Raw genomic sequence first — 15,537 nt, 5'->3', positions numbered from 1 at the left:
CGTCGGTGTGACCCGAACTCCAAACTTCACTGCACCGTCGGTGTGACCCGAACTCCAAACATCCCTGCACCGTCGGTGTGACCCGAACTCCAAACAACCCTGCACCATCGGTGTGACCCGAACTCCAAACACCCCTGCACCATCGGTGTGACCCGAACTCCAAACTTCACGCACCGTCGGTGTGACCCGAACTCCGAACACCCCTGCGCCATCAGTGAGACCCGAACTCTAAACATCCCTCTACCATAATTTTAACCCTACCCCGAATTATATCCCAGATGTCCGGCCTAATATTTTTCATTATGGATGAACCAACTTATGCAAGAGGTTCACTTCTCCGAGAAGAAGTCGCGAAAAGTACAAGAATCGGCGACAGGCCACATCAAGCCTATTCTTCAGCGCCGACAGCACTATGTTATGTTATAATCTACACTCACGCCGCCCTGATTTCGTCCCTGGCAATCGCACTCGCTAGTTTGTTTCATTCCCGCCCGCAATTTTGTCGCCTCTCGCGGTTGAAATTTTGTCGTCGCTCACGGTCCTAATTTTGTCCCCGTTTGCACTCGCAAATTTGTCACGAAACTCATCACTTCCCAGTTGTCGTAGTCCTGATCCTGCATGGGATGTAGTAAGGCTCGTCGCAAGACCTGTCCTCCAGCTCGCCGTTGCCGTTGATCTTGGCGCAGGAGTTGCTGCTGGAAGACGGGTAGTCCTTCCAGAACTCTGTGCCGGGGCTGTAGTTTGAGTTCAGGTACTGCCACGTTCCGGATGATGACTTTTGGATCATTACCCACACATCTTTTTTAACTGAAATGATCAGAATAATCATTGTGAATGGGGAGAATACAAAGAGTGGGGATGACAGGGAGAAAGGAGCTAGAATTTGAAGAAGTTGTTGGTTACAAGCTGGAAGTAGTTAGGCTTTATTCTTCGTCGTATTACTGTCATTTGAACGATTCAAATGCGCCGTTCGTGATTTTCATGCATAATAAAGCATGTGAGATATTCAACTGATGTTTACCACATATCATGTAATCACCTGTGTGTGTTATTTTCTGTGTGATCACACAGCAAACTCACATTGGTTCTTGATGATGTTGCTCACTGCTCCTTGCTCCTTGTAGTTGTCAGCTGAGTACATCTCCGCAGAGTATTCGGTCAGGCACCTTTTGCGTCCATCAGCCCAATTGTATTGGCCCTGAAGATAGTGAACGCATCCCACGTCTTGTATCTGGGTGAAAGGAATGTCGCATGTGGTCTTGAGCTTGATCGCTGTAAGTGAGAGAAATGTTGGTAACGTAAACGAATAGTTATTGTTTAATAATAGGTTTTCGAAGAAGATAAATCATTTTTTTTTATAAAATTTGAATACGCGTGCTAGTTAAAATTAAAGAAATATGCGCTGAGAACTAAATTTCAACGAGTCATTGTAAAAACATGTTTCAGGTCAAACAAACTCACGATAATGCACTCCTAAAAAAGCCCATCGCATTAGTCTGCTTTCAAAGAAAGTAGATATAATGACCCCAACCTAGAAATAACGACGGATTAAGATTACGGATCGTCCGGTTATGGGAAACTACCTTCAGCAAGTGACAAGCAACAGCATCTTGCATCAGCTGGCCCAAAGGAGGGCAAATAGACGGAACACGTCCAACGTTACATCCGACGACGACTCGGAGACGGAGGACGACGAAGGCGGCGCCTCAGCGTGACCGGGGACTAAGAAGTCCTAAACTCGTCATAAAGTCAGTGTGCCGGCTGCACTCACGGAGCGAGGAGAGGGACGCTTGTGTGAGCGCTGAATTTATTTCAATTAAGCATCGTTGATGCATTTTAAGAAACATTGACCTGTTACTGTCATGGTGGATGCTGACGCATAATCGAAGACTACAAAATTGTTTGCAAATGAAACTACCTTATTCCCGATTTTAAAAACGAGACTTATACGCCAGGTTCAAATGCAACTTGGAGATTTCTGGATAGAAAAAATTTGTCAAAATTGCAATGCAATTTTTTGCCCTTATGTGGGTCATCCTGACCCAGTTTGGCCCCGGCAAATGAGCGTATCAATGCTACGTCCGCTCTCTGCTTGGACTATGGATTAAAAAGTGTGAGATTTGGACATATCAGTTCTACGTGTCAAAAGACGGTCATGATTTGTCACCATTGATTCTCTGAGTGATATTGTGAGATTTCATTTGTTTGTATTTTATGGAGTTTGTAGAGTAGAAATTATGTTAGATGTTTGATAGCCAAATATTTCTTTGTTCGCTCGGAATTTCGATGTCAAAGCGTTTTCGTAGCCAGTTTACCGCCCGTAGCTCTTATTTCCAGTCGAAATCGATTTTCACGATGGCAAAATTTTAACGTTGCAAGTGACATTAATAAACTCGATGGTCAACTTTTGGGAGTCTTGAAGATTTGAGTAAAATAAAGTAAATAATTAGTGTAAATCAGTTTTGTATCCTCGACGACTGACTAATTATTATAACCAGAGCTCTTTTGGAGTCAGATCAAAGCAGAAGAGTTTAACTCGTTGTGAACACCGGAATTGCGAACTGAGGTCGGGTAGATCCTGCATAGCAATCCAAGATTCAACAGGTATCATCGCCATCAACTCACGGTCCTTGACGAAGCCGCCATCTTGGCAGGTTTCATTGATGGCGTCGGGGTCAGCGCTGGGTTGCTTTTCGCCGATGGCGGCCATGGTTCCGTTGGTTCTGATGCAGCCTGACGAAAAATTCAAATATGTGTTGATGATTTACTTTGAAACAAGTTCCTTTACTATTGTTTCACTGAGAAGAATTTTGTACCTACTCTAGATGTGGAAAATGACTAGGCCAGCTTGCATTTGGCCAAAGTCCGGAAGAGGCATCTTGTCCCATTAATATGTTTTGGTTTAATTCATTTTATAGAATAGAATAGATTAGAAGTGTCGGCACTGAAGAAATAGGCCCATGGCCTGTTGCCGATTCTTGTACTTTTCGCGACTTGATTCACAAGGGATCCGGCCTTTGGAACCCGATCTTTCCATAACTGACGATTGATTGAGACTTATTGCCTGGGCCCATGCTTTCAAAAAAGTTAAGAGATCGTAAGTTCATCAGCCAATCATTGACGGCCTTTCAAGCAAAATCTACCAATCGTAGACGATAAAATAGAGCGTAAGTACTTACGTTCACTTAATCATAGATAAGAAAATAGAACGTAAGTACTTACGTTCACTTAGCGAATTTTGAAAGTATGGCCCCTGGTCCGTAATTGGTGCTAGGCACTTCAAGACTGAACATTTGCTCCTGCACAGCTTCGTCTAGTCAATCTAGTCTATTCTGTTATTAAATATATCCAGGCTAATTATATTTAGTTACCATGCATGTTCTCACTAGTTTTATTTAATTACAGGTGTGTCCTGGCTAATTTAATCAAATCAAAATGTATCTTCTAGCGTAATTATTATATATTTCAATTAATACATTCCCGCGCACTTATTGCATCCTCCTGTCTATGGTCCTACGCAAGCTGGTATCACAATATTCATATTTTTTCTGAATAAGGGCCAAAAAGTTTTCCATAAAACCAGAACAAATCAATGAAAAGGGCTGAAAGATAGTCACTAACACAATTATGAATTCAAGAGCCAAAATTTGTTAATTTATTTTATTCAATTTTCAATCTGATTCACTAAAAAAAAAGAATTTGTTGTATTTCGATCCAAATAGCGAAACACTTTCTTACAAGTAATTTTTCTGAGTGTACCTTCAATTTCCATACTTATATCTTATCTACACTGAGATCGAGTAAAGATAGACATTGTCCAAATGACGCACATTTAGCAGTCTTCATGCACATTTAGCAGTCTAAATGCACATTTAGCTTGACCCAAAAAGAGTGTCCGCTATCTGTTCATCGGTCACATCGACGCCGTTTGAACCTGACAAAAGGGCGCCGTATCAGTGCTACGTCCGCTCTCTGCTCGTGGCTGAGGGTAATAAAGTGTGTCGCTATTAGAACAATTTGACCCATTTATGACACACGTCATCGTACCTGTGTACAAGCTGCTAATCTTGCAGGGGGTATGAGGCAGCGCCCCCGACCTGACCCCCTTGCCGACGGCGACGTGTTTAGCGCTCCAGAGCTGACACTCGGGACCCGATGTGGTGGTGGTGAGGCAGGCCATCATGGGCCACGAGAAGCTTATGGCCATCCCCACGCAGCGCACCCATGACTCGGTTTTGTACGAAGCTGGGTCAAGAGGCCGGAAAATAGGATTCAGATTCGTCTTAGCTACGGAGTTTTTAAATTATCTGATTTTTTCTATTTTTTGAGTGCTTCATCATTTCAAGTTTTGAGCTCAATCTTCAAAATTTTTACGATTTCACTAAGGAGGAATGTGGATAGTCCAAGACCTTAATCTGAAAATATGTGGTGGCCAGTGATTGCGGTAAGAAGTGGATTCAATTACCGAACATTAATCAAAATCTAATTGCCATATTCAGCATCACAGACTTGTCGTCATTGCTGAATGTTCAATTGTTTAGTAAGTTCGTCCCAATCGAGGGTGAATGTTAAAATATATATTCATTTTATCAAACCAACTATATCAACAATTTTCTTGAGCCTTCACCCAGAAAAATGTATGGGTCTGGGTGACCCACACAAGCGTAACAGGTGCATTGTCATTTGGACAATGACCCCTTATTCCTCTGATTATTCGGTTCTTGTAATAGCACGTTCTCATTCATTATTTCTTTAAATCCAAATCTTAAACAAAATTAAAATGCGCTTTTGGGTAGCAGGTTCCGCCCAAGACTCGGGGAGCGTGTAAATCAGCCGCTAATGTCCGACCAGCAAGCTCGATATGACTCCACCATGCCAACACTTCTCTTTCTCACAGGATATTATAATTAGATCAACTATTACATTCATTATAAATATAATTTAGCCAGAAAGGAAATTCTTAGCAGAAGCTAATTTGGATCGGGTGGCCGAGCAAACTCAGATAGCCGAGTGGGGCGACTCTGGCCCTGGGCGGAAGCTGTGGAGTTACTCGATTTTCTAGTGATTTAGGGTTAATGTGTCCCTCATTTGAAAAAAGCTGTTTTATTCTAAGCCAAACTCGCACCTCAATCCTGTACAAATATGGGCCAAGAGGTAAGAGTTGTGAATCAGGCACAATTATAGCATGTATAATAACAATAAAATGCATTATAATATAAAAATTACTAACCGTTTTGAGCGCCGGCTGACATCAGAGACGTAAGGTTGACCGTGGCTGACATCCACTGCTGCTGCGGGTACCCGCTGAGCTGCCAAGCGTGCAGCAGCAGCAGCAGCACCCGAGACAGGTGGTCCAGACGCATCATATATTTACCGTGCTATTATTATATATGAAAATCTGTGTGATAGTCGAACGACATACATGACACAAATATGTTATTGTGTGTGTGACACAATGGTTATTTTGCCACACACACCAAGCACATGAAACAGCGTTTTTACAAGATGGGGTTTATATAGAATTTACTAGTGACATTGTAGGTAGTACGGATTCTATTATTAAAGATCATTAATTGGATATTATAGATCAGGCAGGGGTAATCTGTATCAGGGTATAGATTACCCGATCTATAATATCAGGCTCCTGACTTATAGATCAGGAGTCTGATACTATAGATCGGGACCCTAACAAAATTTAGAGGCGTAAGCGACCCTGCATTAGGGTCGCCTAGGACTCTTGGAGTACGTAAATCTGCTTCTCTATGTCCGCTTCGGCTCAAGATTCGAAGGTCAGCCTCTGGACAGCCTGTTAGCACGTTATGACTCGGCTCTGCCAGCCCTTGTCATACTCTCAGGCGACTTTAAAGTCGGAAAGGAGATTCTGAACATAAACTGATTTCGATCGTTTGGCCCAGCAGACCCAGAATAACTTTGCGCCGAGTGTAGTGACTATTCGGCCGAAGCCTATGCGGTGCCCGAGTTTTGTTAAGGAGTAGAATATTAAAGATCGGTGTTAAGATATTAGAGATCAAGGATATTAGAGATCAGGAGTTGGATATTAGAGATCAGGAGTAGGATATTTGAGATCAGGAGTAGGATATTAGATGATCAGAAGTAGGATATTATAGGTAAGGAGTGGGATAAAACTATAAGAAAAAATTTGCAGAGTGCTAAGAACAATAGAATATTAGGGTGTCGCTCCAGCGTGGCCTTGGGCTGTTGCGCCCAGAACAGTACGAAGACACAACTGTTTCCAGAACATTCAAAAATTAAAATTAAATAATACAATTCGTATTGTTCCTGTTTACCTACTCGTAGGTAAACAGGGGTGAACAGTGTGTTCTAACACTTGAGTACCATAAATATTTGCTGAAAAAAAATTCTGCTAAATTTTACTCAACTCGCTAGGTTCGCCAAAAATTGCATTTTTTGAAAATTGGTTGCCTATGAAAGATTCTATCTAGTGGAATTACATATCATTGTGATTTATATATTGATCACCATAAACTGAACTGAGTTTCATAAATAATAATCAAAGTTTTTTACTCGGAAGAATGATAGGGGTCCTCTCGGACCCCTATCATTTTTTACTCGGACGAATAGGATAACAAACACAGTCGTCATCTGCTAGTCATTTGTTCAAGTTACTGCATGAAAAAGAAACCTTATCAGTTTTTCCAATAAGCTAAATTGTAAAATACACGGTGCGCATAAATTCTTATGAATGTCTCCTCTGAAAGAAAATTTTGAATGCGTCAGTAATGCACACCATTCCAGCGGAAACTCAACATAAAACATTAATGAATTTAATATTTGTATTCATGAACCTCAATATAACAGTCATTATATATCGCTTCTTATTTATTCATCACGCAAGTGTTCAGGGATAAAATATCACTCATATAAATTAATTGGTCATATTGTCCAAATAGTGACCCACTTTGTTGCCAACAGCACCAGCAGAGAGCGGACGTAGCACTGATGTGCTTTTTCGCAGGCCTAAACTGAGTCGGGATGACCCACACAAGTGTAGAAAGTGTACTGCTATTTGAAAGTCTCACTCCTTTTCCTTTACAAAGACATTATTTGGAAAAAATACTTAGGTGACCTCAAACAAACTAAAACTTGGGCATGACGTAATCGCATGCCAACCCCTAAGTCAAGGGGTGCTCCACACGTGCCAGTGTATATTTAGATATTTTAGATATTTAATCTTTACCCTAAACAACCCTACACTATCGTTGTGATCCGAACTCGAAACATCCCTGCACCGTCGGTGTGACACAAACTCAGTTAAGTTGTTCACTCGAACTTTGGACCGCCGATTTATCGTCAGTTGCTCCCGAATTTTGGACCGTCGCCTTATCGTCAGTTGCTCCCGAATTTTGGACCGTCGCCTTATCGTCAGATGCTCCCGAATTTTGGACCGTCGACTGATCGTCAGTTGCTCCCGAATTTCTAACCGTCGCTTGATCGTAAGNTTGGCCCGTCGCCTTATCGTCAGTTGCTCCCGAATTTTGGGCCGTCGCCTTATCTTCAGTTGCTCCCGAATTTTGGCCCGTCGCTTGATCGTAATTTTCGCTCGAACTTTGGTCTGTCGACTGATCGTCATTTGAGCCCGAATTTTGGCCCGTCGACTGATCGCCAGTTGAGCCTGAATTTTCGCTCGTCGACTGATTGCCAGTTGCGCCCGAAATTTGGTCCGTCGACTGATCGTCAGTTGAGCCCGAATTTTCGCTCGTCGACTGATCGCCAGTTGAGCCGGAATTTCCGCTCGTCGACTGATCGCCAGTTGAACCCGAATTTTGGCCCGTCGCTGTAAATGAGAGAAGGTTGGTCAGGTAAACGAATAGCCATTGTTGAATAATAATATTTAATAGAATATAAATTAATTTTTGGGGGAAAAAATGGAATGCGCGTGCTAGTTTAACTTGACGAAAACTGCCGTGAGAACTAAAGTTCAACGAGTCATTGTAAGAAAAACATGTTTTAGGTCAAACAAGCAAACGATAATCCACTTATTATTAGCTTATTTTAACAGAAAGTAGATAAACTGACTCCCAACCAAGAAAAAATGACGAATTAGGATTCCGCATCGTCCGGTTACGGGAAACTACCCTCAGCAAGTGACTAGCAATCCCTGTCAAAATTCAGGCGCAGCTGTCGGTCGGGTTCGGCTGCCACTCTCGGATTAGAGATGAATCAGATGTGAAATGGCCGCCTCTTCTATTCAGCCGCCCAATAATAGGGGGTGCTCTGCTGATAACTTAACTTGTTGGGTCCCACAAAAGGTCATAACCCACACAGCTACAGCTGTACTACACTGCTCTTCGTTCAAGTTATGAAAGCATTCAAAACCTGGCAGCTGAAATTCAACTGGTACAATTTTCCCCCGTGATTTTTAGGAAGTGTCTCTGTAATACAAATAATGTAAATACACATGTTTGCGATCACAGTTAACAGTTCATTTCATTTCAAAACGGAATCAAAATTCGTGTAGAAACATTTCAAAACTTTTGGTGCAGTTCCATTTGATGTATGAGTAAACTTTTTACCTTATTTACAGAACTGGATTTATGTACATTATTTCCTCTATTCAATTGTCTTCCATCTCCCCTTACTGTCGGCGAGCGGTCGGAGTCCTCGTGAGATCTTGAATGTAGGTGACCTAATTTTTCGTGCTTTTACGTATATTTCGCTCCTGCCATTTCTTGCGGGAATCGGCCCTCTCTAAAGGGGTGGAATCCTTCTTCACAAAAACAGACTTTAATTCAACGGTTTCTTCTAATTTTTTTGCTGCTTTCAGCACGATCCAAACCTGGGCCTATACTTTCAAAAAAAGTTAAGAGATCGTAAATTCATCAGCCAATTATTGGCGGCCTATCAAGCCAAATCCACCAATCATAGACAAGAAAATCGTGCGCAAGTACTTACGTTCACTTAGCGAGTTTTGAAAGTATGACCCCAGGCTGGGCCGGATCCTTCACAGTCACCAATAGAGGTCTGCAGGTGTTAGCATCAGCATTCTTGGAGCGCAGCCTCTTGCACGATGCAATATCAACCGATGCGCTTAGTGATTTTCTACAACAGTCTGCTACATATTTATTGTCGGCCATCACTCGTTCATTCGTCTCAAATGCTGTGCTTTCGGCAATGCCGAACCATACAAGGTTGCACTTCCTACGTTCTCTAGTAATTCACGGGAGCTTTCGCTAGCGACATCGGCTATGAAAAGGTTGTGATTCTTCAACCATCTTTCAAAATTTTCTGTATTTTTCCGTTGAGCTCTCTTCGATCAGCTCTTTGCGCAACGAGCTCAGATCATTATTCAAAGAGCCAACTAAATTACTCGCAACGTGCTCATCTCTTCCCGGTAATTGTTCCCCATTTCTGCTCGAAATGCTGCAAACAGAGCGAACCAATTTTCTTCCATCTGCTTCTCGCTTTTTCAGCACTAAGAGTCGGTTTCTCGCAGTCACTACAGAACCAGTGAAGCGACTCTGTTTTCAGTAGGAAAAAATACTATGCAGAGCTCAGCTTCGCGCAACTGATGCAAATGAAATCCTCGCAGTGTTCACAGATGACCTTCTGATCATCTTCTCTCAACGAGGTCTCTTTGCAAAACTTGCAAGCATCTTCAACTACGCACTTCGATCTCCTGTTCGATTTTTCGGTGCATCATGATTCGAAGAACCGCATTCCTTCTTAACAATCTTGTTTACACTCTTCCAGAAATCAAAATATCTTCTTTCTTAATTTTGTAATGATTTCTGGGTTCTTTCACTGAGATTTAGCTTCGGTCTCTCACAGCAATAAATTACCGGAAACAAGCCTGTACAACTCAACTGCCAGACGAAATTAAAGTTCCGGAAGTACAGCACAGCTGCCCGACGGTAATAAAGTAAGTTCCGGAAGCAATTCAAAGCAGGAAACAAATCGGTCAGGCTTTTGATCGACAACACAGCACGTCTACTCTCCACGGCGTCTCAATCTGAACTCTAAATAGGTTGTTGTTCGCTAATATTTTGGGGAATTTTGAGGACTGATTCAACTGATTATTGCGCGAGAATACAATAATGCAGTATGTGTGAATATTTGGTGCTAGCGAATATGAGAGAAGGTTCAATACTGGTTAAGGTGAGAGAATGTTTTGCTCAGCCGTACGTGGTAAATGTTTGGAACCGGCCGCTACTACCGCAATAGGTACGAGTGTTTGGTACGAATATATGGGTAGAATGTTTCGTACATGGCTGTTGTGGAATAATATTGAGCGGTGTTGAATATTGTTCAATATTCAATATTGTTGATATTGAATATATTACACATACACAGTATGTTGATAGTCGAGTGATATTGCATATTGAGGAATGTTTGGTTTTTGGCAATGCGTGACAATGTTGATTGCTGGTGAATATTGAAGATTGTTTTGCTAGGGCAATGTGAGAGGATCTTGCATTTTGTCAAATATAAGAGAATGTTGTGGGGTATATTGAAAGTTTTGGTTGGAAGTTGTATCAACAGATATTATTCCCGTTTTAAACTCGTGTTTACTTGCCACTTGCTGCATTGCGCCGCGATGATACATGTCTAGTCTGCTCATATATATGTATATGTAGCGTACAGCGATTCAAAAGCCCCCTCCCTTCCCCAATAGAGGGGGGAAGGGAAGGGGCATTTTCTACCGCATTTTTAAAATTCGGCCGTGTCTGTGACGAACGTATCAAGTACACAAATACGCACGCCCCGCAGTCGCCCCACGGTTATCAAGGAATAGACCGGATCCTTATCAGGTGCTTATTTCCCTCGTACAACCAACCAGAACCTAAAGCGGGCATAGAGCCATTAATTTACACCGCTAGGCGAGCTTGGGGGCGTCCTTGAGCCTGCGGCTGAGAGGAATAAACATTTTGATTTGGGTAGTATCTTGCATCAATTGACCCAAAAGAGGGCAGATAGACGGATCACGTCTAACGTTGCATCCGGGACCCGAGGGCGGGGCGACGGAGACGGAGGATATGCCTAATCGACAACAATATGCCTAATCGAAAACATACGATGTCTAATCGAAAACAACAAAATTGTTTGCAAAGGAAACTACGTTACTCCCGATGTTGAGCACGAGACTTATACGCCAGGTTCCAAAACGACTTGCAGATTTCTGGATAAATAGAATTTGTCAAAATAGCAATGCAATTTTTTGCTCTTTTGTGGGTCATCCCGACCCAATTTGTCCAGGCATAAGAGAGTGAGCTTTGGGACAAAAAGTGTGAGATTTGGACATATCAGTTCTACGTGCCAAAAGACGGTCATGATTTGTCACCATTAATTCTCTGAGTGATATCACCGCCATCAACTCACGGTCCTTAACGAAGCCGCCATCTTGGCAGGTTTCGGTTGTAGCGTCAGCGTTGAGTTGCTTCTCGCCGATGGCGGCCATGGTTCCGTTGGTCCTGATGCAGCCTGATGAAAAATTCATATGTGTTGATGATTAACTTTGAAGTTCCTTTCCTTTTGTTTCACTAAGAAGTATTTTATACCAACTCTAGGCGAGGAAAATGTTTCATGTGTGAAACCAGCCTGCATTAATAATAGCGGTTTCAGCTTTTATTAGGCCGTAGGCCTGTCGCCGATTCTAAACATCGCAGAACATTCTCAGCATTTTGCGGTCTCGAACTCGCAACTCACTGCTGCAATTCTGCTGTGCTTAATCGCCCGGCCTCCTCGCCGATTCTGGCCAGAAACTGGCGCACAGAGCTGGGATCGAACCCGCGCCTCTGCTTCAATCTTGGTACTCTTAACTTTAACCACTGTGCCACCCTGCCCAGTCCTGCCATTGCCGGATGATGCATCTTGTCCCAACACGTTTTGGTCTAATTTATTTTATTAAATTTCTTCAGGCTAATTATATTTAGTTACCATGCATATTTTCACTAGTTTTATTTAATTAAAAGTATGTCCTGGCTAATTTGATCAAATCAAAATGTATCTTCTAGCCTAAGTGCAGGTGCAGTTCTAGCCTAGGTGCATCTTCCTGTCTGTCTATAGTCCTACGCAAGCTGGTTTCACAATGTACATAACTTTTTAATAATGGCCAAGGAAATTCTTTAATAAAACCATAATTAATAAAATGGACTCACAGATAACCACAAACACAATTATGAATTCAAGAGAAAAAATTGTTCAATTAGTTTCATTCAATTTGCAATCAGATTCGCTGAGAAAAATGAGTGGGCGATTTTGTCCAAATAGTGATGCATTTTCTTACCCACAGCACGTGCAGACTGCTGACACAGCACTGATACGCCCTTTGCTTGCTTGGCCGAACTGGGTCAGAATTACCCACAATAGGGTAAAAAGTACATCGACGTTGAGAAAAAATCTCACTGATTTGCTTGAATGTACTATTAATAGTTTAGGTATAAACCTAATCTAGAAAGAGAAATATTGTCCAAACGGCCATGCACTTTCAGTTTGTCCCAAAATGGACGTATCGCGATCGTCCGCTCTGCTCATGGGTCACTTTGACCCAGTTTGACCCTGGCAAAGGGGCGCCGTATCAGTGCTACGACCGCTCTCTGCACGCGGCTGTGGGTAACAAAGTGTGTCACTATTAAGACAATATTACCCATATATGACACACGTCATCGTACCTGTGTACAAGCTGCTAATCTTGCAGGGGGTATGAGGCTGTGCCCCCGACCTGACCCCCTTGCCGACGGCGACGTGTTTAGCGCTCCAGAGCTGACACTCGGGGCCCGATGTGGTGGTGGTGAGGCAGGCCATCATGGGCCACGAGAAGCTTATGGCCATCCCCACGCAGCGCACCCATGACTCGGTTTTGTACGAAGCTGGGTCAAGAGGCCGGAAAATAGGATTCAGATTCGTCTTAGCTACGGAGTTTTTAAATTATCTGATTTTTTCTATTTTTTGAGTGCTTCATCATTTCAAGTTTTGAGCTCAATCTTCAAAATTTTTACGATTTTACTAAGGAGGAATGTGGATAGTCCAAGACCTTAATCTGAAAATATGTGGTGGCCAGTGATTGCGGTAAGAAGTGGATTCAATTACCGAACATTAATCAAAATCTAATTGCCATATTCAGCATCACAGACTTGTCGTCATTGCTGAATGTTCAATTGTTTAGTAAGTTCGTCCCAATCGAGGGTGAATGTTAAAATATATATTCATTTTATCAAACCAACTATATCAACAATTTTCTTGAGCCTTCACCCAGAAAAATGTATGGGTCTGGGTGACCCACACAAGCGTAACAGGTGCATTGTCATTTGGACAATGACCCCTTATTCCTCTGATTATTCGGTTCTTGTAATAGCACGTTCTCATTCATTATTTCTTTAAATCCAAATCTTAAACAAAATTAAAATGCGCTTTTGGGTAGCAGGTTCCGCCCAAGACTCGGGGAGCGTGTAAATCAGCCGCTAATGTCCGACCAGCAAGCTCGATATGACTCCACCATGCCAACACTTCTCTTTCTCACAGGATATTATAATTAGATCAACTATTACATTCATTATAAATATAATTTAGCCAGAAAGGAAATTCTTAGCAGAAGCTAATTTGGATCGGGTGGCCGAGCAAACTCAGATAGCCGAGTGGGGCGACTCTGGCCCTGGGCGGAAGCTGTGGAGTTACTCGATTTTCTAGTGATTTAGGGTTAATGTGTCCCTCATTTGAAAAAAGCTGTTTTATTCTAAGCCAAACTCGCACCTCAATCCTGTACAAATATGGGCCAAGAGGTAAGAGTTGTGAATCAGGCACAATTATAGCATGTATAATAACAATAAAATGCATTATAATATAAAAATTACTAACCGTTTTGAGCGCCGGCTGACATCAGAGACGTAAGGTTGACCGTGGCTGACATCCACTGCTGCTGCGGGTACCCGCTGAGCTGCCAAGCGTGCAGCAGCAGCAGCAGCACCCGAGACAGGTGGTCCAGACGCATCATATGTTTACCGTGCTATTATTGTATGTGAAAATCTGTGTGGTAGTTGAACGACATACATGGCAGTGATGGCACAAATATGTTATTGTGTGTGTGGCACAATGGTTATTTTGCCGCACACGCCCAGCACATGAAATAACGTTTTTTTAAGAATAGTTTTCATAAAATTTACTAGTGACATTGTAGGTAGTATGGATTCTATTGTTATATAAATTATGAGTAGGATGTTGTAAATCGGGAGGAGGATTTTATATATAATATCCTACTCCTGATCTATAGATTAAGAGTAGGATATTATAGATCAAGAGTAGGATATTATAGTTATATTATATTATAGTTAAGTAGTGGGATAAAAATATAAGGAATAATTTGCAGGGGGCTAAGGCCAATAGAATATTAGGGTGTCGCTCCAGCGCGGCCTGGGGCTGTTACGTCCAGAACAGTACGGATACACAACTGTTTCTGGAAAGTTCAAAAATTTAAATTGAATAATACAATTATCTACTCGTAAGTCCACAGAAGTAAGTCCACACTTGAGTACCATAAATATTTACTGGAAAAATTTTGTTACAAATTTTCACAATTCTCTAGGTTCACCAAAAGTTCTAATACATGAAAATTGTTGGCCCGTGAAAGGTTTTGTAGAGGAATCACATATCGTTGAGAATAACCTATTACCTAACATTGTGAATTAAATATCGTTGAGAATCACACTTCATCGAAAATTACATATCATTGCGAATTATATATCACTGAGAGTTACATAACATTGAAAATTGCATATAATTGAGAATTACGTATTGAGAATCACATATCATTGAGAATTACATATTGAGAATTACATGTTGAGATGTACATATCATTGAGAATTACATATCATTGAGAATCATATACCACTGAGAGTTACATAACATTTAAAATTCCATATCAATGAGAATTTCATATCGTTGAAAATTACATATCATTGAGAATTACATATCATTGAGAATTATATATCACTGAGAGTTCATAACATTAGAAATTACATATCATTGCGAATTACATATCATTAAGAATTACAAATCATTCAAAATTACATATCAATGACAAAATACATTACAAGCGTGAGAAGAGTTCTGTTGCTGCCACGCCTTCGCACGCAACTGTGAGGGCAAAAATGTGAGGGGACCACAGCCCATGTGAGGGTTAGGGGGCACAAGAGGGGGCAGCGACCCCCGTGGGGGTTAGGGGGGTGACGCACCTCACTATCATTACAGGTCTTAAGAACTGAGAGGTTAGGAAAGCTTTTAGTGACGCGGTCAATGCGGCATTAGAGTGCCCGAGCCAGAGTAACAGAGGGCAGGTATGTGATATTAACATGAAACTTCGTCGTGAGGGACGAAACTTTGTCATAAGTGATGAAACTTCTTCATAAAGGACGAAACTTTATCATAAAGGACGAAACTTTATCATAAAGGACGTAACTTTATCATAAGTGACGAAACTTTATCATAAGTGACGAAACTTAATCATAAAGGCCGAAACTTTATCATAACGGACGAAACTTTATCATAAATGACGAAACTTTATCA

General features: G+C 41.7%; 2 protein-coding genes across 2 annotated transcripts; both read right to left on the bottom strand.

Annotated features, from left to right (window-relative positions):
• Nucleotides 1-1,127: 1,127 nt before the first annotated feature.
• Nucleotides 1,128-4,185, bottom strand: LOC125179222. Its single transcript, XM_047884649.1, has 4 exons — nt 4,048-4,185; nt 2,626-2,733; nt 1,167-1,272; nt 1,128-1,131 (listed from the first exon to the last, which is right to left on the bottom strand). Exons 1-4 carry the CDS (start codon nt 4,181-4,183, stop codon nt 1,128-1,130), a joined length of 354 nt encoding a protein of 117 aa, XP_047740605.1. The 5' UTR covers nt 4,184-4,185.
• A 3,104-nt stretch (nt 4,186-7,289) lies between these two features.
• LOC108676232 (cell wall protein IFF6-like) lies at nt 7,290-13,966 on the bottom strand. The gene is made up of 4 exons (XM_018164282.1): nt 13,834-13,966; nt 12,651-12,848; nt 11,359-11,460; nt 7,290-7,816 (listed from the first exon to the last, which is right to left on the bottom strand). The coding sequence occupies exons 1-4, from the start codon at nt 13,964-13,966 to the stop codon at nt 7,290-7,292; spliced, it is 960 nt and encodes a 319-aa protein (XP_018019771.1).
• Between the last annotated feature and the right edge of the window lie 1,571 nt (nt 13,967-15,537).

The sequence above is a fragment of the Hyalella azteca genome, unplaced genomic scaffold (assembly GCF_000764305.2).
Source record: "Hyalella azteca isolate HAZT.00-mixed unplaced genomic scaffold, Hazt_2.0.2 contig15793, whole genome shotgun sequence".
Lineage (NCBI taxonomy): Eukaryota > Metazoa > Arthropoda > Malacostraca > Amphipoda > Hyalellidae > Hyalella > Hyalella azteca.
Note: the sequence above shows the minus strand (reverse complement) of the source record. Positions and strands in the feature narration are given on the sequence as shown.